This window comes from Camarhynchus parvulus, unplaced genomic scaffold, assembly GCF_901933205.1.
Source record: "Camarhynchus parvulus unplaced genomic scaffold, STF_HiC, whole genome shotgun sequence".
In the NCBI taxonomy this organism is placed as follows: domain Eukaryota; kingdom Metazoa; phylum Chordata; class Aves; order Passeriformes; family Thraupidae; genus Camarhynchus; species Camarhynchus parvulus.
The window spans coordinates 6,574-29,950 of record NW_022147748.1 but is presented as its reverse complement, the minus strand read 5'-3'; the positions used below and the strand labels follow the sequence as shown (position 1 = coordinate 29,950).

The window sequence follows — 23,377 nt, the reverse complement described above, 5'->3', positions numbered from 1 at the left end:
ATCACCCCAAAACCGCCCTAAATCACCCCAAAACTGCCCTAAATCACCCCAAACTGCCCTAAATCACCCCGAACTGCCCTTCTGCACCCCAAAACTTCACTTTTTCACCCCAAACCTGCCCTTTTTCACCTAAAATCTCCCTTTTTCACCCCAAAACCTCATTTTTGCACCCCAAAACTGCCCTTTATTACCCCAAAAGTGCCTTTTTCACCTAAAAATTGCTCTTTTTCAGCCAAAAACTCCCTTTTTCACCCCAAAACCGTCCCTTTTTCGCCTAAAATCTCCCTTTTTCACCCCAAAACCTTCTTTTTCCACCCCAAACTTGCCCTTTCCACCCCAAAACTGCCCCTTATCACCCCAAAGCTGAGCTTTTTCACCCCAAAACTGAGCTTTTTTTGCCCCAAAGTGCTCCCTGCGTCCTGAAATATTTCCTGGAGCCCCAAATTTTCCCCCGTTCATCCCCAAATTCCCTCCAAAATCTCCTCTTGAACCCCCAAATTTCCCCTCAAATCGCCCCCAAACTCCAAAAATCTCCCCCAAACCCCCCAAATTCTCCCCAAACCCCCCCCTGACCCCCCCAATGTTTTGGCAGCTGCGGGTGGAGCCCAAACCCAGCGCCCCCAAAAGGCCCAAATTGGGGGAGGGGCTGGAGGGGCCCCCCCTGCACCGCAAAGGGGAACCCGCGGCCAACAGCGACACCTGCGCCGCCGCCCTGGCAGGTAAAGCCCCGAATCGGCCGGAAATCAGCCCAAAATTCCCCCAAAAATCAGCCAGAAATCAGCCCCAAAATCAGCCAAAAATCAGCCAGAAATCACGCCAAAATCAGCCGGTAATCACCCCAAAATCAGCCAGAAATCACCCCAAAATCAGCCGGTAATCACCCCAAAATCAGCCAGAAATGACCCCCAAAATCAGCCAAAAATCAGCCAGAAATCACGCCAAAATCAGCCGGTAATCACCCCAAAATTAGCCAGAAATCACCCCCGAAATCAGTCGGTAATCACCCCAAAATCAGCCAGAAATCAGCCCCAAAATCAGCCAGAAATCACGCCAAAATCAGCCGGTAATCACCCCAAAATTAGCCAGAAATGACCCCCGAAATCAGTCGGTAATCACCCCAAAATCAGCCAGAAATCAGCCCCAAAATCAGCCAAAAATCAGCCAGAAATCGCCCCAAAATCAGCCGGTAATCACCCCAAAATCAGCCAGAAATCACCCCAAAATCAGCCGGTAATCACCCCAAAATCAGCCAGAAATCAGCCAGAAATCACCCCAAAATCAGCCGGTAATCAGCCCCAAAATCAGCCAAAAATCAGCCAGAAATCGCCCCAAAATCAGCCGGTAATCACCCCAAAATTAGCCAGAAATGACCCCCAAAATCAGCCGGTAATCACCCCAAAATCAGCCAGAAATCACCCCAAAATCAGCCCAAAATCAGCCAGAAATCACGCCCAAAATCAGCCGGTAATCACCCCAAAATCAGCCAGAAATCACCCCAAAATCAGCCGGTAATCACCCCAAAATCAGCCAGAAATCAGCCAAAATCACCCCAAAATCAGCCGTAATCAGCCCCAAAATCAGCCAAAAATCAGCCAGAAATCGCCCCAAAATCAGCCGGTAATCACCCCAAAATTAGCCAGAAATGACCCCCAAAATCAGCCGGTAATCACCCCAAAATCAGCCAGAAATCACCCCAAAATCAGCCGGTAATCACCCCAAAATCAGCCAGAAATCAGCCAGAAATCGCCCCAAAATCAGCCGGTAATCACCCCAAAATTAGCCCGAAATGACCCCAAATCACCGGTAATCACCCCAAAATCAGCCAGAAATCACCCCAAAATCAGCCCAAATCAGCCAGAAATCACCCCAAAATCAGCCCCAATCACACCAAAATTAGCCAGAAATCACCCCCAAAATCAGCCAGAAATCACCCCAAAATCAGCCAGAAATCACCCCAAAATCAGCCAAAAATCAGCCAGAAATCACCCCAAAATCAGCCGGTAATCACACCAAAATTAGCCAGAAATCACCCCAAAATCAGCCAAAAATCAGCCAGAAATCACCCCAAAATCAGCCGGTAATCACCCCAAAATCAGCCAGAAATCACCCCAAAATCAGCCAAAAATCAGCCAGAAATCACCCCAAAATCAGCCGTAATCACACCAAAATTAGCCAGAAATCACCCCCAAAATCAGCCGGTAATCACCCCAAAATCAGCCAGAAATCAGCCAGAAATCACCCCAAAATCAGCCGGTAATCAGCCCAAAATCAGCCAGAAATCACCCCAAAATCAGCCGGTAATCACCCCAAAATCAGCCAGAAATCACCCCAAAATCAGCCAGAAATGACCCCAAAATCAGCCAGAAATCACCCCAAAATCAGCCGGAAATCACCCCAAAATCAGCCAAAAATCAGCCAGAAATCACCCCAAAATCAGCCGGTAATCACCCCAAAATTAGCCAGAAATCACCCCCAAAATCAGCCGGTAATCACCCCAAAATCAGCCAGAAATCACCCCAAAATCAGCCAAAAATCAGCCAGAAATCACCCCAAAATCAGCCGGTAATCACACCAAAATTAGCCAGAAATCACCCCCAAAATCAGCCGGTAATCACACCAAAATCAGTCAGAAATGACCCCCAAAATCAGCCAAAAAATCACCCTAAAATCAGCCAAAAATCACCCCCAAAATCCGCCAAAAACCACCCCCAAAATCAGCCAAAAAATCACCCCAAAATTAGCCAGAAATGACCCCCAAAATCAGCCAGAAATCAGACCCCAAATCGGACGAAAATCACCCCAAAATCAGCTGGAAATCAGCCCCAAAATCAGCCAGAAATGCCCCCAAAATCAGCCAAAAAATCACCCCCAAAATCAGCTAAAAATCACCCTAAAATCACCAGGGATCCCCCCAAATTCCCCCTGGGACCCCCAAATTGCCCCCAAAACCCCCAAATTCCCCCTGGGACCCCCAAATTGCCCCCAGGCCCCCCCAAAATTCCCCCTGGGCGGGGTCAGGAATTGGGGGAGGGGTCCCCAAAATTGATTCCCCTCCCCCAAATTTTGGGGTTCCCCCCCAGCCCTGCGCAGGATCCTCCTCACGGGGGGACCCCTGATCAAGGAGGAGACGCACAGGGTGAGAGCGGGGGAAATTTGGGGGGGATTTGGGGGATTTTGGGGGGATTTGGGGGATTTTGGGGGGATTTAGGGAGTCTGGGGGGGATTTTGGGGGGTTTTGGGAGGAATCTGGGGATTTTTGGAGGGATTTTGGGGGCAGACTTTTGGAGATTTTGCAGGGGGGATTTGGAGGATTTTGGGGAAGAATTTGGTGGATTTTGGGGGATGTTGGGAAATTTTGGGGGACTTGGATGGGATTTGGGGGCAATTTGGGGGATTTTTAGGGGATTTGAGGGGGTTTTGGAGGATTTCAGGCAGCTTTTTGGAGATTTTGGGGGGATTTGGGGGCTTTGGGAGGAATTCAGGGAATTTGGTCGATTTTGGGAGGAATTCGGGGAATTTGGTGGATTTTGGGAGGAATTTGAGAGGAATTTGGGGGATTTCAGGGGGATTTTGATGGATTTGGGGGATTTGGGGAGTCTGGGGGGATTTTGGGGGATTTGGAAGGAATTCGGTGCATTTTTTGGGGGATTTGCGGGGATTTCGGGGGAATTTGGGAGGATTTCATTTCTCACCCAGTTTTCACTTTCTCACCCCAATATTTCCATTTCTCACCTCAATTTTGTGCATTTCCCCCCAATATTTCAATTTCCCACCCCAATTTTGGATATTCCCCCCCAGTTTTTGATATTTCCTCCCAAATTCCATGCGTTTCCCCCCCAATTTTTTTTTTATATTTCCCCCTCAATTTTCACGCGTTTCCCCCCAATTTTCACGCTTTTTCCCCAATTTTTCACGCATCCCCCAGTTTTCGCTATTTCACCGCGATATTTTCTCACCCCAATTTTTTTGGTGTTTCACCCCGATTTTATTAACATTTCCCGCCGATGTTCGATTAATTAATCTCATTAATTCCCGCCCTGCAGCGCCTGCAGGAGCTGGTGGTGCCGCTGGCCCTGCGCCTGCCCCAGCTTTGCCCCCCGGAGCTTTTTGGCCCCTCGGGGTCGCCGTACGGGAGCGCCCGCTGCCGGGGGGGGCTCTACGGTGTCCTGCAGGCGCTGCTGCTGGGGGCCCCGCCCGGCGCCGCGCCGCCGCTGCAGTGCGCGCTGCGGGCGTTCGGCCAGGGCCAGAGGGACCCCGACGTGCAGGTGAGAGCCCCGAAATCATCTCCAAAATACCCGAAAAATATCCTCAAATTATCCCTAAAATATCCCTGAAATAGCCCCAAAAATCCCCCCCTGCGCTGCGTCCTGAGCGCCTACGGGCAGGGCCAGAGGGACCCCGACGTGCAGGTGAGAGCCCCGAAATCATCCTGAAAACACCCGAAAAATATCCCCAAAAATCCCTGAAAGATAGCCCCAAAATATCCCAAATTATCCCCAAAATATCCCTGAAATAGCCCCAAAAATCCCCCCAAAATCCCCCCCAAAATCTCCCCCTGCACTGCGCGCTGCGGGCGTTCGGCCAGGGCCAGAGGGACCCCGACGTGCAGGTGAGAGCCCCGAAATCCCCGAAAAATGTCCCAAAGTTATCCCCAAAAAAATCCCAAATTATCCCAAAAATCCTCACTAAAATTTCTCTCTCCCCTCCCCCAATTTCTCCCCTCCCCATCCCGCCCATCCCCTCCCCATTGATCCCTCCCCCATTTCCCTGACCCCTCCCCCATTTCCATCCCATCTCTCCCCTCCCCCATTCCTTGTGACCCCTCCCCCATTTCCCTGACCCCTCCCCCATTCTCTGACCCCTCCCAATTTCTGGCCCCTCCCCCATTTCCCTGACCCCTCCCCCATTTCTGACCCCTCCTCCACTCCCTGCCCCTCCCCCATTTCTTTGACCCCTCCCCATCTCTGACCCCTCCCCCATTTCCCTGACCCCACCCCCATTTCTCTGACTCCTCCCCCATCCCTGCCCTTCCCCCATTTCTGACCCCTCCCCCTGTCCCCACCCCTCCCCTTCCTTGCCCCTCCCCCATTTCTCTGACCCCACCCTCATTTCCCTGACCCCTTCCCCATTTCTGACCCCTCCCCCATTTCTGGCCCTACCCCATCTCCCTGACCCCTCCCCCATTTCTGACCCCTCCCCCATTTCCCTGATCCCTCCCCATTTCCCTGACCCCTCCCCCACTCCCTGCCCCCTCCCCCATTTCTGACCCCTCCCCCACTCCCCTGCCCCTCCCCCATTTCCCTGACCCTCCCCCACTCCCTGCCCCTCCCCCATTTCTCTGGCCCCTCCCCCACTCCCTGCCCCTCCCCATTTCCCTGGCCCCTCCCCATCTCTGGCCCCTCCCCCAGGTCTCCTCGCAGTGCCGGGAGTCGCTGCTGCTCTGCACCGCCCTGTGCCGCCCCCTGCTGGCCCCGCCTCCCGCCCCTCCCCCCTCCGGCCCCTCCCCCCACCCCCCACCCCTTTCGCGCCCCTCCCCCAACCCCGACCCTTCCGGCGCCGCCCCTCCCCCCACCGCCCCCGTCCGTACCCAAACCCGAGCTGCCGCCCCTCCCCCGCCTGCTCGGGGAGGCGGGGCCGGCGGGGCGGGGCCTGCGGGGGCAGGGGCCTGCGGGGCGGGGCGCGGCGGCGCCCGGTGTTCGTGCACTACGAGCGCGAGGAGAGCTCGGACGTGGAGATCTCGCTCGAGAGCGACTCGGACGATTCCGTGGTGATCGTGCCCAAAAAGGGCCCCGAGCTGCCCGACAGGATGGGGGGAGGGGTGGCCGCCCTTCCCCCACCGCCGCCCCCGCCCCCGCCCCCTCCGCCGCCCCCTCCCCCCACCCCTCCCGCGGCCCCCGAGCCCGCGCAGGAGGAGGAGGAGGAGGAGGAAGGCGAGGAAGGGATGGGGGAGGGGGTGATGGTGGGCGTGGGGGATGGGCTGGGGGGATGGGGGAGGGGCGGGGAGCCCGGTGGGGGGGGGGGAGGAGGAGGGGAGGGGAAGGGGCAGGAGATGGTGGGGGAGGGGCCGGCGGTGATCAACATCAACAGCAGCGAGGAGGAGGAGGAGGAGGAGTTCGGGGAGGAGGAGGAGGAGGAGGAGGAAGGGAGGAGGAGGAGGAGTTCTTTGAGGAGGAAGAGGAGGAGTTCGAGGAGGAGGAGTTCGAAGAGGAAGAGGAGGAGGAGGAGGAGGAAGAGTTCGAGGAGGAGGAGGAGGGGGAGGGGCTCTCCGGAGGAGGAGGAGGAGGAGGAGGAGGAAGCAGAGGGGGAGGGGCCGGCCGAGGGCGGTGGGGGAGGGGCGCTGCTCCTGATGGAGGTGGAGGAAACCCCGCCCGCCCCTCCCCCACCCCCCGAGGCTCCCCCCGAGCCCCTCCCCCACCCCCAAACAGGAGGGGGAGGAGGAGGAAGCAGCGGAACCGCCCCTCCCCCACCCCGAGCCGCCCCCTCCCCCACCCACCTCTCCCCCGCCCCTCCCCCACCCCGAAGCTCCCCCCGCCCCTCCCCCCGCGCTCGAGGCCGCCCCCAAATCTCCTCCCCCCCCTGCCCCGCCCCCCGCGGGGGGTCCCAGCCCCGGCCCCTCCCCCCCCGCCCCTCCCCACCCCTGCAGGAGGAGCCGCCGGAGCCGCCCCGGGACAAGGAGGAGGTAAAGGGGGGAGGGGAATTTGGGGAGAATTCGGGGGTCTTGAAAAGATTTGGGGGAAAATTTGGGGGTTCTGGGGGTGATTTTGGGGGAATTTGGGGGTCCTAGGGAGGATTTAGGGGTCCCGACAGTGATTTTTGGCAATCTGGGGAGGATCTGGGGGTCTTGAGGGGGACTTTTTGGCAATTTGAGAAGAATTCAGGCCCGAAATTGAGGAGGGGTCTCCATTTTTTGCGCCCCCCTCCGACAGGAACAAGACGAGACCACCACCATGCTGGCCGATTTCATCGACTGCCCCCCCGACGACGAGAAAACCCCCGAGGCCCCTCTGTGACCCCCCCAAATCCGGGGGGATCCCCCCCAATAAACGCCGCCCCCTCCCCAAATTCCCCTTTGGCCTCCGGCTCCTCCGCGCCGCTGGGGGGCGCCATCAGCACTCGAATCGCGCGTGCGCCGCGTGACGTCATAAAGCCGCGCCAACAAGACGCGGCCGCCATCTTGGCTCCGTGAGGGGAGAAGCGGCCGCCATGTTGGAGGCGCCGCCATGAAACCGCCGCGGCGGCGCCGCCTGATCCCGGCGCGGTTCGTGCGGCTCCCGCCGAGCCCCGAGCGGCCGCAGCGGGGCCCGTGGGGGCTGCGGGAGAAGCGGGCGCTGCTGGAGGCGCTGCGGGACGAGGCTCGGCGAGGCCTCCCCGAGTCCCGGCTGGTGGCGGCGCTGAGGGAGCGGCTGCCGCGAAGGAGCGAGGAGGAGGTGGGGAGGAGGGGGGCGGCCTCGGGAGATCCCCGAGGGACCCTGGGAGCGCCTGAAAGGGTCGGGGATCCACCGTGAGATTCCCTGCGGGGAGGCCCAAAATTGCCACATCATAGATTCCAAATTCGCCGTTCACAGAGCCCCGAATTACCCTTAAAGAACCCTCAAAATTCCCCTCTCAGAAACTCCCAAATTCTCCCCTCAGCGATCCCCAAATTCCCCTCAGAGACCCCCAAATTCAGCTCAGAAACCCTTCCCAAAATCCTCTTCAGAGAGCCCAAAATTTCCTCTTCACAGATCCCCAAAATCACCTCCCAAAGTGACATCAGGGACCCTCCCCAAATCCCCTCTCAGAACTCCCCAAAATTCCCCTCAGAAACCCCCAAAATTCCCCCTCAGGGATCCCCAAAATTCCCTCACAGAAACCCCCAAAATTCCCCCTCAGGAATCCCCAAAATCCCCTCACAAAAACCCCCAAAATTCCCCCTCACAAACCCCAAAATTCCTGCTCAGAAACCCCCAAATTTCCCCTCAGGAATCCCCAAAATTCCTCCTCACAAACCCCCAAAATTCCCTCTTAGGAATCCCCAAAATCCCCTCACAAAAACTCCCAAAATTCCCCCCTCAGAAACCCCAAAATTCCCCCCCTCACAAACCCCAAAATTCCCCCTCACAAACCCCAAAATTCCTCCTCAGAAACCCCCAAATTCCCCCTCAGGGATCCCCAAAATCCCCTCACAGAAACTCCCAAAATTTCCCCTCACAAACCCCAAAATTCCCCCTCAGAAACCCCAAAATTCCCCCTCAGGGATCCCCAAAATTCCCTCACAAAAACCCCCAAAATTTCCCCTCAGAAACCCCAAAATTCCTGCTCAGAAACCCCCAAATTTCCTCTCAGGAATCCCCAAAATTCCCCTCAGGGATCCCCAAAATCTCCTCACAGAAACTCCCAAAATTCCCCCTCAGAAACCCCAAAATTCCCCCTCAGGGATCCCCAAAATCCCCTCACAAACCCCAAAAATTCCCCTCAGAAACCCCAAAATCCGCTCTCAACAATCCCCAAATTCCCACCCAAAAACCCCTCAAATTCCCCCCTCAAAGACCCCAAACCCCCCAAAATCCCCTCAGAGACCCCAAAATCCCACCCAGGACCCCTTTTTGGGGCGTTTTGCGGAGAATTTTTGGGGATCCTGCACAGAATTTTTCAGATTCCCCAAAACTTTGACATCTCGGGTTGAAATTTTGATATCCTGGGTGGAATTTTACAGCCAAAATTCCCCAAATTTTCAGGGTTTTTTTTTGGGGGGAATTTCAACGAAAATCCCCAAAATTTTAGCTCCCAACCCCCCTTAAATTTTGGGGAGCCCCAAAAATGCCCGAATTTGCCCCAAATTTGCCCCGATTTTGGCAGATCCGGGCGCAGCTGGTGCTGCTGCGGGGCCGGGCGGCTCGGGAGGCGCTGAGCTCCAAATTCCGGAACTTTCTGCAATTCCAGCGCCGGATCCGCGCCCCCATCCAGGTTTTGGGGGAATTTTGGGCAATTTTGGGGATTCTGGGGGGTCCTAAACTGGGAATTTGGGAATTTTCTGGAATTTTGGAGCCGGATTCGCTCCTCCATCCTGGTTTTGGGGGGATTTTGGGCAATTTTGGGAATTTTGGGGGGTCCTGAACTGGGAAATTTGGGAATTTTCTGGAATTTTGGAGCCGGATCCCGCCCCCATCTGGGATTTTTGGGGATTTTGGGGCGTCCTGGGATAATTTTAGGTTTGTTTGGGGTTTCTGAACTGATTTTTTGGGATCTCAAATGGATTTTTGGGGTCCCCACCCCGATTTTTGGCATTTCCAGTGCTGATTTTTGGGGTTCCCAACCCAATTTTGGGGTCCTTGGGCTGTTTCTGGGGTTCTTTACCCGAGTTTTTGGGTTCTAGTGCAGATTTTTGGGGTCCCTGGGCTGGTTTTTGGGTTCTTTACCCAATTTTTTGGGTTCCAGGGAGGATTTTGGGGGTCCTTGGGCTGTTTTTGCGTTCTTTACCCATTTTTTGGGGTTCCAGTGCTTATTTGGGGGTTCCGGTGCTGATTTTTGGGGGTTCCCAACCCAATTTTGGGGTCCTTGGGCTGTGTTTGGGGTTCTTTACCCATTTTTGGGATTCCCAACCCAATTTTTGGGGCTCCCGTGCTGATTTTTGGGGTTCCTGGGCTGATTTCTGGGGTCCTTGGGCTGTTTGGGGGTTCTTTACCAGATTTTTGGGTTCCAGTGCTGATTTTTGGGGTTTCTGGGCTGATTTTCGGGGTTCCCAGGAGGATTTTTGGGGTTCCTGGGCTGTTTTTGGGGTTTGGGTGTTTGGGAGGCTTACCAATTTTTGGGGTTCTTTACCTGATTTTTGGGGTTCACAACCCGATTTTGGGGTCTTTGGGCTGTTTTTGGGGTTCACAACTCAATTTTGGGGTTCTTTACCCGATTTTTGGGGTTCCAGTGCAGATTTTTTTGGTTCCAGTGCTGATTTTTGGGGTTTCTGGGCTGATTTTTGGGGTTCCCAGGAGGATTTTTGGGGTTCCAGGGGGGTTTTTTTGGGTCCTTGGGCTGTTTTTGGGGTTCTTTACCCGATTTTTGGAATTCCCAACCCAATTTTGGGGTCCTTGGGCTGGTTTTGGGGTTCTTTACCCGATTTTTGGGCATTCCTGGGCTGATTTTTGGGGTTCCAGTGCTGATTTTTGGGGTTTCTGGGCTGGTTTTTGGGGTTCCAGGGAGGATTTTTGGGATCCTTGGGCTGTTTTTGGGGTTCTTTACCCGATTTTTGGGGTTCCTGGGCTGATTTTTGGGGTCCCCAGGTGTGGCAGGACCTGGCTGAGACCCTGGTGGGAGGAGCCCTGGAGAGCCCCCCCAGCGCCGCCTTCTCCCAGGTGAGGGGCCCGGGGGGGATTTGGGGTTCAGGGGGGGATCCCCAAACCCCCCCACCCCAAATTTGGGGTGAAACCCCCCAAAAAAATCCCCAAAACCCCCCCAAAAAATCCCGCCCAGGTGCTGACGCTGGCGGCCACGGAGCCCCTGACCCTGGAGCGCTCCAGACCCCCCCAAAATTTGGGAACCCCCGAAATTCGGGGCCTTCCCAAAATTCGGGGACCCCCCCGGAGGTGGAGACCCCCCAAAATTCGGGGTCCCCCCAAAACCCGGGGGGGTGGGAGGTGAATTTTGGGAGGATTTACGAATTCCTGGCTCGGATCAGCTCGGGGGGGGAGGCGCCCCCCCTGCCCCCCACAGGTGAGGGGGGACCCCAAAATCTGGGAGGGGGGGAAATCCCCAAAATTGGAGGGAAATCCCAAAAACTGGGGAAAAACCCAAAAATTGGGAGGGAAATCCCAAAAATTGGGGGAAATCCCAAAAACTGGGGAAAAACCCAAAAATTGGAGGGAAATCCCAAAAACTGGGGAAAAACCCAAAAATTGGGGGAAATCCCAAAAATTGGGAGGGAAATCCCAAAAATTGGGAGGGAAATCCCAAAAACTGGGGGAAATCCCAAAAATCTGGAAGGGAGAATGAAGAAAAAGTAGGAGGGAAATCCCAAAAATTTGGGGGGAGGGATTTTTTTGGGGAGGAAAAGGGGTGGGAATTGTAGGGCGGGGGGGTCCCCAAAATTTGGGAGGGGGGCAAAACGTGGGGGGTCCCAGTCCCATTTTGGGGTTCCCAGTCTCATTTTGGGGGTTCCCAGTTCAAATTTGGGGTTCCCAGTCCCAAACTGGGGAGGTCCCAGTCCCAAATTTGGGGTTCCCTGTCCCATTTTGGGGTTCTCAGTCTCATTTTAGGGGTTCCCAGTCCCAAACTGGGAGCTGCTGACCCGTTTCCCCCCCCGCAGAGGCCGCAGTGGTTCTGTCCTTGCTGGGAGGGTCCCACTCCCAAACTTGGGGGGTTCCTGGGTCCATTTTGGGGTTCCCAATCTCATTTTAGGGGTTCCCAGTTCCATTTAGGGTTCCCAGTCCCAAACTGGGGGGGTTCTCGGGTCCATTTTGGGGGTTCCCAGTCCCAAACTGGGACACGCTGACCCGTTTCCCCGCAGGGCCAGTGGTGTCTGTCCTTGCTGGGGGTCCACTAAACTTGGGGGTCGCCATTGTAGGGTCCCATCCAAAAGATGCTACCGCCCCCAGAGGCCGCAGTGGTTCTGTCCTTGCTGGGAGGGTCCCACTCCCAAACTGGGGGGGTTCCCGGGTCCATTGTAGGGGATCCCAGTCCCAAACTGGGACACGCTGACCCGTTTCCCCCCCCGCAGAGGCCGCGGTGGTTGTGTCCTTGCTGGCCGCGCTGCCGGCCGAGCTGGGGGCGCTGGCAGCGCCGGGGCGGCTCCAGCGGCACCTGCGGGGGCTCTGGGGGTCCCTGAGCGCCCCCCAGAGCCCGGGGGGGCCCCCGCAGAGCCCCGAGCCCGCCCCGTGCCCCCCCCTGAACCCCCTCCTGCTGCCGCTGGCCTTGCTGGGACGGGCGGCCTGAGCGGGGATGGGGGGGCGGCAAAATTCCGAATTTTCCCAAAATCCTTGGGGGTCCCGAAATTCCTTGGGGTGAGACCCCAAATTCCCGAATTTTGGGTGGAATCCCAAATTCCCTGGGAATTCCCAGTTTTTGGTGGGGGGAGGGAGGAATGCCGAAATTTGGGATGATCCCAAATTCCCTCTTGCTCTTTCCCAGGTTTTTGCGGGAGGGCGAGAGAAAAAATAAATGTTTGGATTTTCCCAAAATTGGAGCGTTCGGGACTCGTTTGTGGCTGGACTGGGATGAACTGGGATGGACTCGCCCGGACTCCCCCCCGTCCCCCTCCAATGGTTTCGTCCTCCTCTCGTTGGCCACGCCCCCTTTTAATCACGTGCTCCATGTTTCTTCCCGCCTGCCACGTGACTATCCCCGCGCGGTGACGTCAGTCACATGACGTCAGTCACATGAGGGCCGCAGCACCGCCCGGATCCTTCCGCGCCTCCGCCCGGGGCCTTCCCGGGACCGCCCGAGTTACCGGGACCCCTGCTCGTTAACCGGGATCCCTCCCCCGTTACCGGCACTGGGAGGAGCTGGGGGAGCTTCGGGAGGCCTTAGGAAGGGACTGGGACGGACTGGGAGGAACTGGGCTGAACTCTACGCAGTTTGCGTAGCGCTGTGGGCAGGGCCCTTACGCCATCCGCGTAGCGCCGTGGGCACCGGCGTGGCACTGGGAGGAGCTGGGCCGAACTGGGAAAGGCCTGGGAGGCCTTGGGAAGGCACTGGGAGGAGCTGGGATGAACTGGGATGAACTGGAACGAGCCGTACCACTGAGGGCGAGGCCCTTACGCCATTTGCGCACAACCCTGAGGGCGCTCCCCTTTCCCTTACGCCATTTGCGCAGCGCTGAGGGCGCTGCCCGTTCCCTTACGCCATTTGCGTAGCGCTGAGGGCGCTCCCCGTTCCCTTACGCCATTTGCGTAGCGCTGAGGGCGCTCCCCGTTCCCTTACGCCATTTGCGTAGTACCGCTCCATTACCATCAGCGGGCGCTCCTTACGCTGTTTGCGCACCGTACGCCGCAGGCGCGGCGGGGGCGGGCCCGTATCCCTGCGCGCTCCCGACGCTCCGGTGCAGGCCCGGTCCCGGTCCCGGTCCCGGTCCCGGTCCCGGTCCCGGCCCGGCCCCGAGCAGGCCCCGGCCCCGGCCCCGGCCCCGGCCCCCGGCCCGGCCCGGCCATGAAGTTCCTGTATAAGGAGGAGCATCCGTTCGAGAAGCGTCGCTGCGAGGGAGAGAAGATCCGGAAAAAGTACCCGGACCGAGTGCCGGTGAGGGCCGGGGCGGCGGGGGCACCGGGAACCCGGAATCCGACCGGGAACCCCGAAATTCCCTCAGGGGACCCTGAAATCTGACCCAGGAACCCTGAAATCCCCTCATAGAACTTCACAATTCCATCTGGGAGCCTCGAAATCCTCTCAGGGAACCCCGAAATCCCCTCAGGGAACCCCGAAATTCCACCCGAAAACCCCAAAGATCTCCCACGGGAACCCCGAAATCCCCTCAGAGAACCCCGAAATCTGACCCAGGAACCCTGAAATCCTCTCATGGAACCTCGCGATTCCATCTGGGAACCCCAAAATCCCCTCAGGGAACCCCGAAATTCCACCCGGGAACCCCGAAATCCCCTCAGGGAGCCCCGAAATCCAACCGGCAACCCCGAAATTCCACCCGAAAACCCCAAAAATCTCCCACGGGAACCCCGAAATCCCCTCAGGGAACCCGAAATTCCAACCGGGACGCCCAAAATTCAACCTGGGAGCCTCAAAATCCTCCACGGGAACCCCAAATTCACCCCGGGAACCCCGAAATTCCAACCGGGAACCCCAAAATTCAGCCAGCATTTCTTCCCCAAACTCGGGAAGATTTTTCTCCCCCAAATTCAGGATTTTTTTCCCCTCCAAATCCAGATTTTTTTGCTCAAAATCAGGATGATTTTCCCCAAATTCAGGAGATTTTTTTTCCCCAAATTCTTGTGGGTGCTTTTCCCCCATAATACAGGAATTTTTTATCCCCAGTTCTCAGAGTTTTCCTTCAAAATCCAAGCGGGTTTTTCCTCAAAAATCAAAGTTTTATTCCCTAAAATCCAGGATTCCCCCCCCCCAAATTTAAGGAAATTTCTCCCCCAAATTTAAGGAACTTTTTTCCCCCCAAATTCCAATTTTTCCCCTCTCAGGTGATCGTGGAAAAGGCGCCCAAGGCCCGGATTGGGGACCTGGACAAGAAGAAATACCTGGTGCCCTCTGACCTCACAGGTGGGATTGGGGAATTTTGGGGTTTTTTTGGAAATAATTCTAATTTTTTTTGTTGTTTTTTTGGGGAATTTGGGTGGTTTTTTTCCTCAGTTTCTGGGGTGTTTTTTTGGTCGAATTTTGGGGCTTTCAGGGTGGATTTTTGGGAATTTATGGCTGAAATTTTGGGGTTTTTTTGGTAATAATTAGAATTTTTGTGGGGCTTTTTTTGGGGGGGGAATTTTGGGATTTTTTTTCCTAAATTTCTGAGGGTTTTTTTTGGTCGAATTTTGGGGTTTTTGGGGTGGATTTTTGGGAATTTATGGCTGGAATTTTGGGGTTTTTTTTGGGGTGGAATTCTAAGATGTTTAGGGGTGATTGAGGGATAAGTTTGGGATATTTTGGGGGAATTTTGGGTTGATTTCTGGGATTTTTTCAGGTTGATTTTTGAGGTTTTTTGCGTTGATTTTTGGGATTTTTTGCGTTGATTTTTGGAATTGTTTCGGGTTGATTTTTGGGACTTTTTCCGGGTTGATTTTTGGGATTTTTTGGGTTGATTTCTGGGATTTTTTCGGATTCATTTTTGGGATATTTTTGGGTTGATTTTTGGGATTTTTTGGGTTAATTTAGGGGATATTTTGGGTTAATTTTAGGGATTTTTTGGGTTAATTTTTGGAAATTTTTTGGGTTAATTTTTGGGGATATTTTGGGTTAATTTTAGGGATTTTTTTTGGGTTGATTTTTGGGATTTTTGGGGAGGTTTTTTGGGTTGATTTTTGGGATTTTTTTGGGTTGATTTTTGCTGGTTTTGGGTGTTTATTTCCAGTGGGGCAGTTCTATTTCCTGATCCGGAAGCGGATCCACCTGCGGGCCGAGGACGCTCTGTTCTTCTTCGTCAACAACGTCATCCCCCCGACCAGCGCCACCATGGGCCAGCTCTACCAGGTCCAAAAACACCCAAAATATCCCCAAAAACCTCCCCAAAAATATTCCTAAAAACATCCCCAAAACATCCTCAAAACCAGCCCCAAACCAGCCCAAAAACATCTCCAAAAACTTCCCCAAAATATCCCCAAACCACCCCCAAAACTTTCCCAAAATCTCCCCAAAAACATCCCTAAAAATCCCCCAAAACATCCCCCAAATCTCCCCAAAACCATCCCCAAAATAAACCCCAAACCAACCTCAACAACACCCCCAAACCAGCCCCAAAAAATCTCCAAAATTTCCCAAAATATCCCCAAAAATCCCTCCAAACCTCCCCTAAAACCTCCCCAAAACCAACCCCAAAACAAACCCAAAACTTCCCCAAAAATATCCCCAAAATTTCCCCAAAACAATCCCCAAAACCTCCCCAAAAATCCCCCCAAAACTTCCCCAAAAAATCCCCAAAAAAATCCCCAAACCCATCCCCAGAAAATACCCAAAACCTTCCCAAAAACACCCCCCAAATATCCCAAAAAATCCCCAAAACCTCCCCAAAAAATCCCCACAAATCTCCCCAAATCCTCCCCAAAAAATCCCCAGGAATGCCCCAAAAAACCCGGGAGCATCCCCGAAAAAAATCGGGATAATGGGAACAGAAATTGGGAGGGAAAAAGTGGTGGAAAGGGTTAAAAAGGGGTATAAAAAAAAAAAAACCAAAAAAAAAAAGGGGTTAAAAATCGGTTTTTTGGGGGAGGATGTTGGGAATTTGGAGGAATCCTAAAATAATTTGGGAAGGGATAAAGTTCCAGAAGGGGTTAAAAAGTGATGGGAAAGGAGGGGTGGAAAGGGTTAAAAAATTCTGGAAATTTTTGGGGGCGGGTTCCTTAAAAAAAAAATTGGGAATGTCTCCAAAAATTTGGGAGGGACCTGGGAAATTTGGGATGAAAAAGGGGAAAATTTGGTACGAGGTGGGGGGGTCCCAAAAATCCTCGGGAAGGGGGGAAAATTTGGGGTTGGGGGAGGAAAATTTGGGGGTTGGAATTTGGGATGGGGGGTTAAAAATCCGTGAAAAAAAATCCCCAAAATTCGCGAAAAATCCCCAAAGATTTTGTGAATTGGGGGGGGGGGGGGAACGGGAAGAGACCAAACGGCCGGGGGGAGGAACCCAAAATTCCAGGGGGATCCCTGAGGGGAAAATTGGGGAATTTTTGGGATTTCTGCCCAAACCCGATTGGGGAAGATCCCAACCCCAACCTCAGCGTTGACATTCGCGGCTTTTAACCCTTGTAGTCCCGGTTTTAACCCTTGAATTCCCGGTTTGCCCCCTTTCCCTCAGGAACACCACGAGGAGGATTTCTTCCTTTACATCGCCTACAGCGACGAGAGCGTCTACGGGGCCTGAGCCCGCCCTGCTCCCGCCCTTCCCGGGGCTCTCCCGGTGCTTCCCGCTCCCGCTTTTTCTGTTTTTCCCCCGGTTTTTCCCCATTCCCGGCGCTTTTTCCCGCCCCCCAAATAAAAGCGACGGAGCCGCCTCAGGGCCTGGACCGGAAGTGGGCGTGGTTTGAAGGGAGGGTGTGCACGCGCGGTTTGGAGGGGCGGGGTTTGCATAATAAGCCCCGCGCACCTGCGCGGAATTCCAAGTTTGGCTTCGGAGGGGGTGTGGCTTGCATAATGAGCCCCTCGCGCGTGCGTATGAAGGCAAATATGGATTTTTTTTTTAGCGGGGCGGGGCCTGAATAGTGAGATCTTTGCGCAAGCGGACAAAGCAAGTAAAAGCAAGGGGGGTGGTTTGCATAATAAGCTCCGCGGGAGATCTCAGGTAGCCAAAATAGGAAAAAATGGGGCGTGGTTTGCATAATGAGCACGCTGCGTGTGTGCATAAGGCAAAATAAGGGCGTGGAAGGAGCTCAACTTGCCTAGAAAACGCCGCGCGCATGCGTAGAAGCCAAACTTGGACAGAGGGGGCGTGGTTTGCATAATAAGACACGCGTAAAGGACAAAACGGGCTCGCAGTGGGCATGGTTTGCATAATTAGCAAGGGCGCGCATGCGTAGAAAGCAAAGTGAGTGTGGCGGGGCGTGCGGCGCCCAGAGAAAGGCGGGGTTTAGCGGAGGGGGCGGGGCTGACGCGCGCGCGCTGCGGGGAGGGGGCGGGGTTTGAGCGGCGGGGGCGGGGCCTGGCGGGGGCGGCGCGGAACGAGGCGGCACCGGACGGAGCGAGCGCGGAACCGGGGGGGGCCCGGCGGGGCCGCGGCCATGGCCGAGCCCGGAGGTACCGGGGCAGCAGCGGGCGGGCGCGGGGGAGTCCCGGAGCCGAGGGGCTGGAGCCGCCAAAGTGCCGGGAGCGGCGGGGTTGGGGTCCCGGTAATGGAGGGAGGGGGGGACACCGGGAGTGGCGGGGCCGGGACTGGGGGAGCGGAGAGCGGCGGAACCGGGGGCAGCTGGAGGCTGAACCGGGGGGGGTTTGGAGCTCTCAGAGCGCCCGTAGCGGAGCGGTTTGCAGTCGGTACCGGGGAGAGCTGGAGCCGCTACCGGAGGGGTTTTGGAGCCGGTACCGGGCGGGAGCTGGAGGCGGAACCGGAGGGGTTTGGAGCCGGTACCGGGGAGGTTTGGACCGCTCAGAGTCCCGGTACCGGGCCCGGAGGGAGCGGCAGCAGCGGGAGCGCAGAACCGAGGGGAAGAGGGGGAGTTTGGAACCGGTACCGGGGGGGGGTTGGAGGCTCCGGAGCCCCGGTACCGATCCCGGGCAGGCTCCGGTGCCGGTGCCGGTGTGACCGCCCCGTCCCTTCCCGTTCCACAGAAGCGCTGGGGCCGCTGAAAACCGAACCGCAGGTGAGGGGGGGCACCGGGAGGCACCGGGAGGGGTGCGGGGACGGGGATTCCCCCGCTGGTCACTCCTTTCACCGCTCCCGCTGTAACCGGGAGCGGTCCCGGGGCTTTGGGGAGGGGTTAACGGGAAGGTCCCGGTGTTCACGGTGAGCCCCTCTCCCCCCTGCTCGGTTCCCGGTACCGGCAGCCCCCGGAAAAGCGGCGGAGGACGATCGAGGACTTCAATAAGTTCTGCAGTTTCGTGCTGGCCTACGCCGGGTACATCCCGGCGGCCGCCGAGGTAACCGGGGAGGCACCGGGAGGGCACCGGGGGTTACCGGCAGCTACCGGGGAGGCACCGCGAGGGCCGGGGAAGCACCGGGAAGGCCGCGAAGGCACCGGGAGGGATCGCGGGGGTAACGGGAGGGCACCGAAGGCTTGCGGGAGGCACCGGAGGGGCCACCGGGAGAATATCGGGAGATACCGGAGGGGCACCGGGAGGTCGCGGGGAAGCACCGGACGGGGGTTGAAAGGGGCGGGAGGTTTTTAAGGGGGGGTCCCCGGTCCTTAATTCTCCCCCCCGTTCCCCCCCCCCCCCCCCGCCCCCCCCCCGCGGTTCCCCCCGGCCCCGCCGCCGCCCCGGCAGCTCCCGGCGTGCCCCGCGCGGCCTCCGCGTGATTGACAGCCCTCTAAACCCCGCCCCTCCCGCGCTCTCCGCCAATCGCGTGGCGTCTCGCCCTAAACCACGCCCACAGCGGGAAGATCCCGAAGGGGAAAGCCCCGCCCATTCACGGGGACCAATGGCGGCGCGTTTTGCGTGGCCACGCCCTCCGCGCGCCGCGGGGATGCTGGGAGTTGTAGGCGGTGCTTTGTGTGGGGACTACAAGTCCCGGCGTGCCTTGCGCGGCGACGCCATGTTGAGGCGGGGGTTTGTGGGGGGGGGATTTTTGGGGGTCCTGGGGGGGATTTTGGGGGTCCTGGGGGGGATTTTGGGGGGTTTTGGTGGTCCTGGGGTGCATTTGGGGCGGGTTGGATTTGGGGGTAAATTTGGGTGTCCTGGGCTTGATTTTGTGGGTCTTGGGTGGATTTTGGGTGTCCCAGGTCAGATTTTGGGGGTCCTAGATTGGATTTAGGGCTAAATTTGGGGGTCCTGGGTTGGATTTTGGGGTAAATTTCAGTATCCTGAGTTCGATTTTTGGGGTAAATTTGAGTGTCACAGGTTGCACTTAGGGGTAAATCTGAGCGTCCTCAGTTGGATTTTGAGTTGGATTTTGGGGTAAATTTGGGGGCCTTGGGTTGAACTTTGGGGTAAACTTGGGTGCATTTAGAAGTAAATTTGGAGTTCCTAAGTTGGATTTCGGGCACCCCGGGTTGGATTTTGGGGTAAATTTGGGCATCCCGCGTTGGATTTCGGGCATCCCACGCTGGATTTAGATGTCAGCTTGAGGTTCCTCAGTTGGATTTTAGGATAAATTTGGGGGCCCCGGGCTGGATTTTGGGCATCCCGGGTTGGTTTTGGGGCATCCCGGGTTGGTTTTTGGGTAATTTTGGGGTTCCCCGACCAATTTTGTGCCCCCCAGGACCCGCCCTGGCCCTCGTCGGGCCCCAGCTCTCCCCGTCCGGCCGGGGGGCACGCGTGGGGCTCGGCCCCGGCCGCTCTGCGAACCATCGAGACTTTCGTCCGCAAAGCCAAATCCTCCAAAAAACGCGCCCTGGCCCCCCCGGAATCCGCGATTTTGGACAAAATGCGCCTCAAAGACTCCCTGTTCGACCTCCCCCCTCCCCAGAACACCCCGGGACCGCCCCCCCAGAAACGCCGCGAGCGCCGCAACCGCCGGGGGGAGCCGGGGGCGCTCGGGGCCGGCTCCCGCGGCGGCCGCGACGCCTCGCGGATCCGGGTGAAAAAGAGCAAAAAGCGGCGCTGGAAAAAAGGGGACAGGGGCGTTCTGGGCAGGGGCTCCCCCAGCGAGGAGACGGATTCCGAGGAGGAGCCGCCCTCCCCTCCCCCGCCGCCGCCGCCGCCCCCTCCCCTGCCCCACGAGGGGGGGAAATTGGGGGTGCTGGGGGGGCCCGGGGGGGTGCTGGGGGTGGGCAAGGAAGGGGGGAGCACCGAGACCAGCAGGGACGGCGACGGCAGCGACAGCGACGCGCGGGTCATGGACGAGGACATCATGGTGGAGTCGGGTGAGCGGGGGATTCGGGGGGGGGGTTTTGGGGTTCCTGGGGTTTTAGGGCTCCTGGAGGAGTTTTGGGGGTCTTAGGGGGTTTGGGGGCTCTGGAGGGGATGTGTGGGTCATCAGGGGGCATCATGGGTGGGTGAGCGAGGGTTTGGGGTTTTGGGGTTCCTGGAGGGGTCTTAGGGCTCCTGGAGGAGTTTTAGGGGTCTCAGGGGGGTTTGGGGTCTCTGGAGGGGATGTGTGGGTCATGGACGAGGACATCATGGTGGAGTCGGGTGAGCGAGGGGGGGATTCGGGGGAATTTCGGGGGTTTTGGGGTCCCTGGAGGGGTTTTGGGGGGGTCTTAGAGGGGTTTGAGGGGAGGTTTGGGGGTCTCAGATGGGTTTGGGGTCCCTGGAGGGATTTTAGAGGGGTTTGGGGGAGATTTGGGGTGAGGTTTGGCAGTTTGGGGTCTCTGGAGGGGATGTGCGGGTCATGGGTGAGGACATCATGGTGGAGTCGGGTGAGTTTGGGGCGGATTTGGGGCGTTTTGGGGTTTCTGGAGGGGTTTCAGGGCTCCTGGAGGGGTTTTGGGGGGTCTTAGAGGGGTGGGAGGTTTGGGGGTCTCAGGGGGGTTTGGGGTCTCTGGAGGGGATCTGCGGGTCATGGACGAGGACATCATGGTGGAGTCGGGTGAGTTTGGGAGGAAATTGGGGGAATTTTGGGGGTTTTGGGGTTCCTGGAGGGGTTTTGGGGGTCTCAGGGGGGTTTGGGGTCCCCTAGAGGGGTTTGGGGGGAGATTTGGGGTGAAGTTTGGCAGTTTGGGGTCCCTGGAGGAGATGTGTGGGTCATGGGCGAGGACATCATGGTGGAGTCGGGTGAATTTGGGGGGGATTTGGGGTCCCCAGAGGAGATTTGGTGCTTTGGGTGGTCTTGGTGGAGTTTTTGGGGTTCTCAGGGAAGGTTTGAGGAGTCCCAGGTGGTATTTGGGACATCAGTTTTGGGATTTGGTTGATCCTGGAGTAAATTTACAGATCCCAGGTAGAATTTGAGATATAAGTTCAGGATATTTCAACACCCCTTTTAACATTTTAAGCGCTTTTTGGGGTTATCACCACCCAAATTTTTCTGGTTTTGCCACATATTTTCCCATATTTTTCATCCATAAATTTATGAAAATTTTACCTTGTTTTGGGGTTTATTTTAGGTGACGATTCCTGGGATTTGATCACCTGCTACTGCCAAAAACCTTTTGCTGGCCGGCCCATGATCGAGTGCAGCCAGTGCGGCACCTGGATCCACCTGTCCTGCGCCAAGGTGAAGAAAAACAACGTCCCCGACGTCTTCTATTGCCAAAAATGCCGTGAGGGGCCCCGCAGGGCCACCCCCGCCACCCCCCGGGCCACGGGGGACTCCTAAACCCCCCCCAAAAAAAAAGGATTTTTGGGGGTCCCCGGCCTCGCTTCTGGCAGGGCTTGTGCTCAAAATCGGAAATTTTGGGGTGGCGACCTTCCCTGGAGTTGTGGGGTTTGAGGGTTTGGAGGTTCCTCCCTAAAAAATGAGAAGTTTGATTCAACCCCCAGTTCTCAAAATCCGAAATTTTGGGGGGGGGTTGGATATGTCACCCTGGAATTGTGAGGTTTGGTGGGGGGTTTGTAAGGTTCCCGCAAAATTGGAGATTTTGGGGTTGTGGCTCTCCCTGGAATTGTGAGGTTCGAGGGTTGGAAGGTGCCCAAAATTGGAGATTTTGGGGGTTTGGAACCTCCCCTACCCCTCCCCAAATTGTGAGGGTTTGTAAAAGCCCTGAAATGGTGAGATTTTGGGTCCAGCTCCCTCAAAAACGGGGAGGTTTAGGGACTTCTACCCCTCCCCCATAAGTTGTGGGGTTTTGGGGTTCCGGTTAAAATTTGGGGGGTTTTGGGGTCCCTCATCTGCAGGACAGGAGGGTTTTGGGGTCCCATTTTGGGGTACAAGATTTGGGGGGACTCTTAACCCAAATCATGAGGTTTTTTTGGGTCCCCCACCCCTAAGATGGGAAGATTTGGGAAGGGGGTTCCCTCACCCCAAATTAAGATTGGGGGAGCCCCCCTTAAATAGGGGAGGTTTGAGGGGTCCCCTACCCCAAATTATGAGATTCTGGGGTCCCCCACCCCCAGGAAAGGAGGGTTTGGGGGTCCTTCACCCCAGACAAAAAGCTTTTGGGGACTCCCCCTAAAGCAGGGGGACTTTGGGGTGTTCTTTACCCCAAATCATGAGATTTTGGGGTGTCCCATCCCCCAGAAAAGGAGAATTTGGGGACCCCACACCCCCAAGTAAGATTTGGGGGAAACTCCCCTAGAAGAGGAGGTTTTGGGGTCCCCTACCCCAAAATAAGAGAGTTTTGGGGTTCCCTGCCCCATGTTATGAGGTTTTGGGGTCCCAGTTAAAATTTGGGGGACCCCACTATGTTCAAGGGGTTTTGGGGTTTTTTAACCCCGCCCAGGGCACGAAGTTTGGGAGTCCTGTACCCCAATTCATGAGGTTTTGGGGTGTCTCAACCCCTGAATTGGGGAGGGGGATTTGGGGGTCCCTCCCCCCAAACTCTGAGGTTTTGGAAACAAGTTTTTTCATGTGTGTTATTTTTCTAAACGTTCCCTGCACCCCACTTTTTTTGGGGGGCCCTCCCCCAAGATTTTGGGGGTGTTCAGAGCATCATTTTGCAGGGGGGGCACCCCCAAAACAAGAAGGGTCTGTCCCATTTTGGGGGGAGTTTAAGGGGGGGGATTTGGGGGATTCTCCCCTCTAAACCTCCCCCAGTTGGAATTTGGGGGGCGCCCCCCTCCTCACCTTTTATTCCCTTCCCCTCTTTGTTTGAAGGATAATATTTTGGATTTTGGGGGGGCTGCAGCCCTTCCCGTTGTAAATAAACAGCGCCGTTGCTTCGTACCTGGGCGGGGTTCGTGTCTGTCTGTCCGTCTGCTGCACCCCAAAAGGAGGCCCCGAAATGTGAGGGGAGAAAAATGGAGGAAAATGTGAGGGGAGAAAATGGAGGAAAATGTGAGGGGAGAAAATGGAGGAAAACGTGAGGGGAGAAAATGGTGGAAAATGTGAGGGGAGAAAATGGTGGAAACGTGAGGGGAGGAAAAGGGCGGGAAACGTGAGGGGAGAAAAGGGCGGGAAACGTGAGGGGAGAAAAAAGGGAAACATGGGGGGAAAGGGGAGGCAGGGAGAAAAAGGAGAAAATGAGGGAAAAAGGGTGGGAAACGTGAGGAAAAAAATGGTGGAAAATGTGAGGGGAGAAAGGGGCGGGAAACATGAGGGGGAAAGGGGTGAGGCCATGAA

At 56.4% G+C, this 23,377-nt stretch overlaps 4 protein-coding genes across 4 annotated transcripts in view; all 4 read left to right on the top strand.

The window, feature by feature from the left end:
• The window catches only part of PELP1 (proline, glutamate and leucine rich protein 1), a 33,566-nt gene extending 26,528 nt beyond the window's left edge, over positions 1-7,038 (top strand). The window contains 7 exon segments of the mRNA XM_030969596.1: positions 593-719; positions 3,081-3,136; positions 4,044-4,265; positions 5,409-5,524; positions 5,629-5,853; positions 6,785-6,806; positions 6,927-7,038. Of these exon segments, the coding sequence (XP_030825456.1) occupies positions 593-719; positions 3,081-3,136; positions 4,044-4,265; positions 5,409-5,524; positions 5,629-5,853; positions 6,785-6,806; positions 6,927-7,010 (852 nt within the window). The 3' untranslated portion in view covers positions 7,011-7,038.
• A 149-nt stretch (positions 7,039-7,187) lies between these two features.
• On the top strand, positions 7,188-12,878 carry SNAPC2 (small nuclear RNA activating complex polypeptide 2). Its single transcript, XM_030969600.1, is given in 6 exon segments — positions 7,188-7,427; positions 8,839-8,946; positions 10,257-10,328; positions 10,447-10,510; positions 10,513-10,686; positions 11,690-12,878. Coding segments are annotated over 6 exon segments (840 nt in total). The 5' UTR covers positions 7,188-7,220; the 3' UTR covers positions 11,905-12,878.
• Positions 12,879-12,999: 121 nt separating this feature from the next.
• GABARAP (GABA type A receptor-associated protein) lies at positions 13,000-16,597 on the top strand. Its single transcript, XM_030969601.1, has 4 exons — positions 13,000-13,206; positions 14,112-14,190; positions 14,993-15,111; positions 16,430-16,597. The coding sequence occupies exons 1-4, from the start codon at positions 13,117-13,119 to the stop codon at positions 16,493-16,495; spliced, it is 354 nt and encodes a 117-aa protein (XP_030825461.1). The 5' UTR covers positions 13,000-13,116; the 3' UTR covers positions 16,496-16,597.
• Positions 16,598-17,272: 675 nt separating this feature from the next.
• PHF23 (PHD finger protein 23) lies at positions 17,273-22,972 on the top strand. The gene is made up of 5 exons (XM_030969598.1): positions 17,273-17,364; positions 17,893-17,924; positions 18,109-18,201; positions 19,481-20,084; positions 21,264-22,972. The coding sequence occupies exons 1-5, from the start codon at positions 17,349-17,351 to the stop codon at positions 21,473-21,475; spliced, it is 957 nt and encodes a 318-aa protein (XP_030825458.1). The 5' UTR covers positions 17,273-17,348; the 3' UTR covers positions 21,476-22,972.
• The last annotated feature ends 405 nt before the right edge of the window (positions 22,973-23,377 follow it).

Coding starts and splice junctions, on each gene's coding strand:
- PHF23 (XM_030969598.1), top strand. Junction 17,925..18,108: donor CGCTGAAAACCGAACCGCAG/GTGAGGGGGGGC, acceptor CGGTACCGGCAG/CCCCCGGAAAAGCGGCGGAG. Junction 20,085..21,263: donor GGACATCATGGTGGAGTCGG/GTGAGCGGGGGA, acceptor GGTTTATTTTAG/GTGACGATTCCTGGGATTTG.
- GABARAP (XM_030969601.1), top strand. CDS start 13,117: ATGAAGTTCCTGTATAAGGAGGAGCATCCGTTCGAGAAGCGTCGCTGC. Junction 13,207..14,111: donor AGTACCCGGACCGAGTGCCG/GTGAGGGCCGGG, acceptor TTCCCCTCTCAG/GTGATCGTGGAAAAGGCGCC. Junction 15,112..16,429: donor CCATGGGCCAGCTCTACCAG/GTCCAAAAACAC, acceptor CCTTTCCCTCAG/GAACACCACGAGGAGGATTT.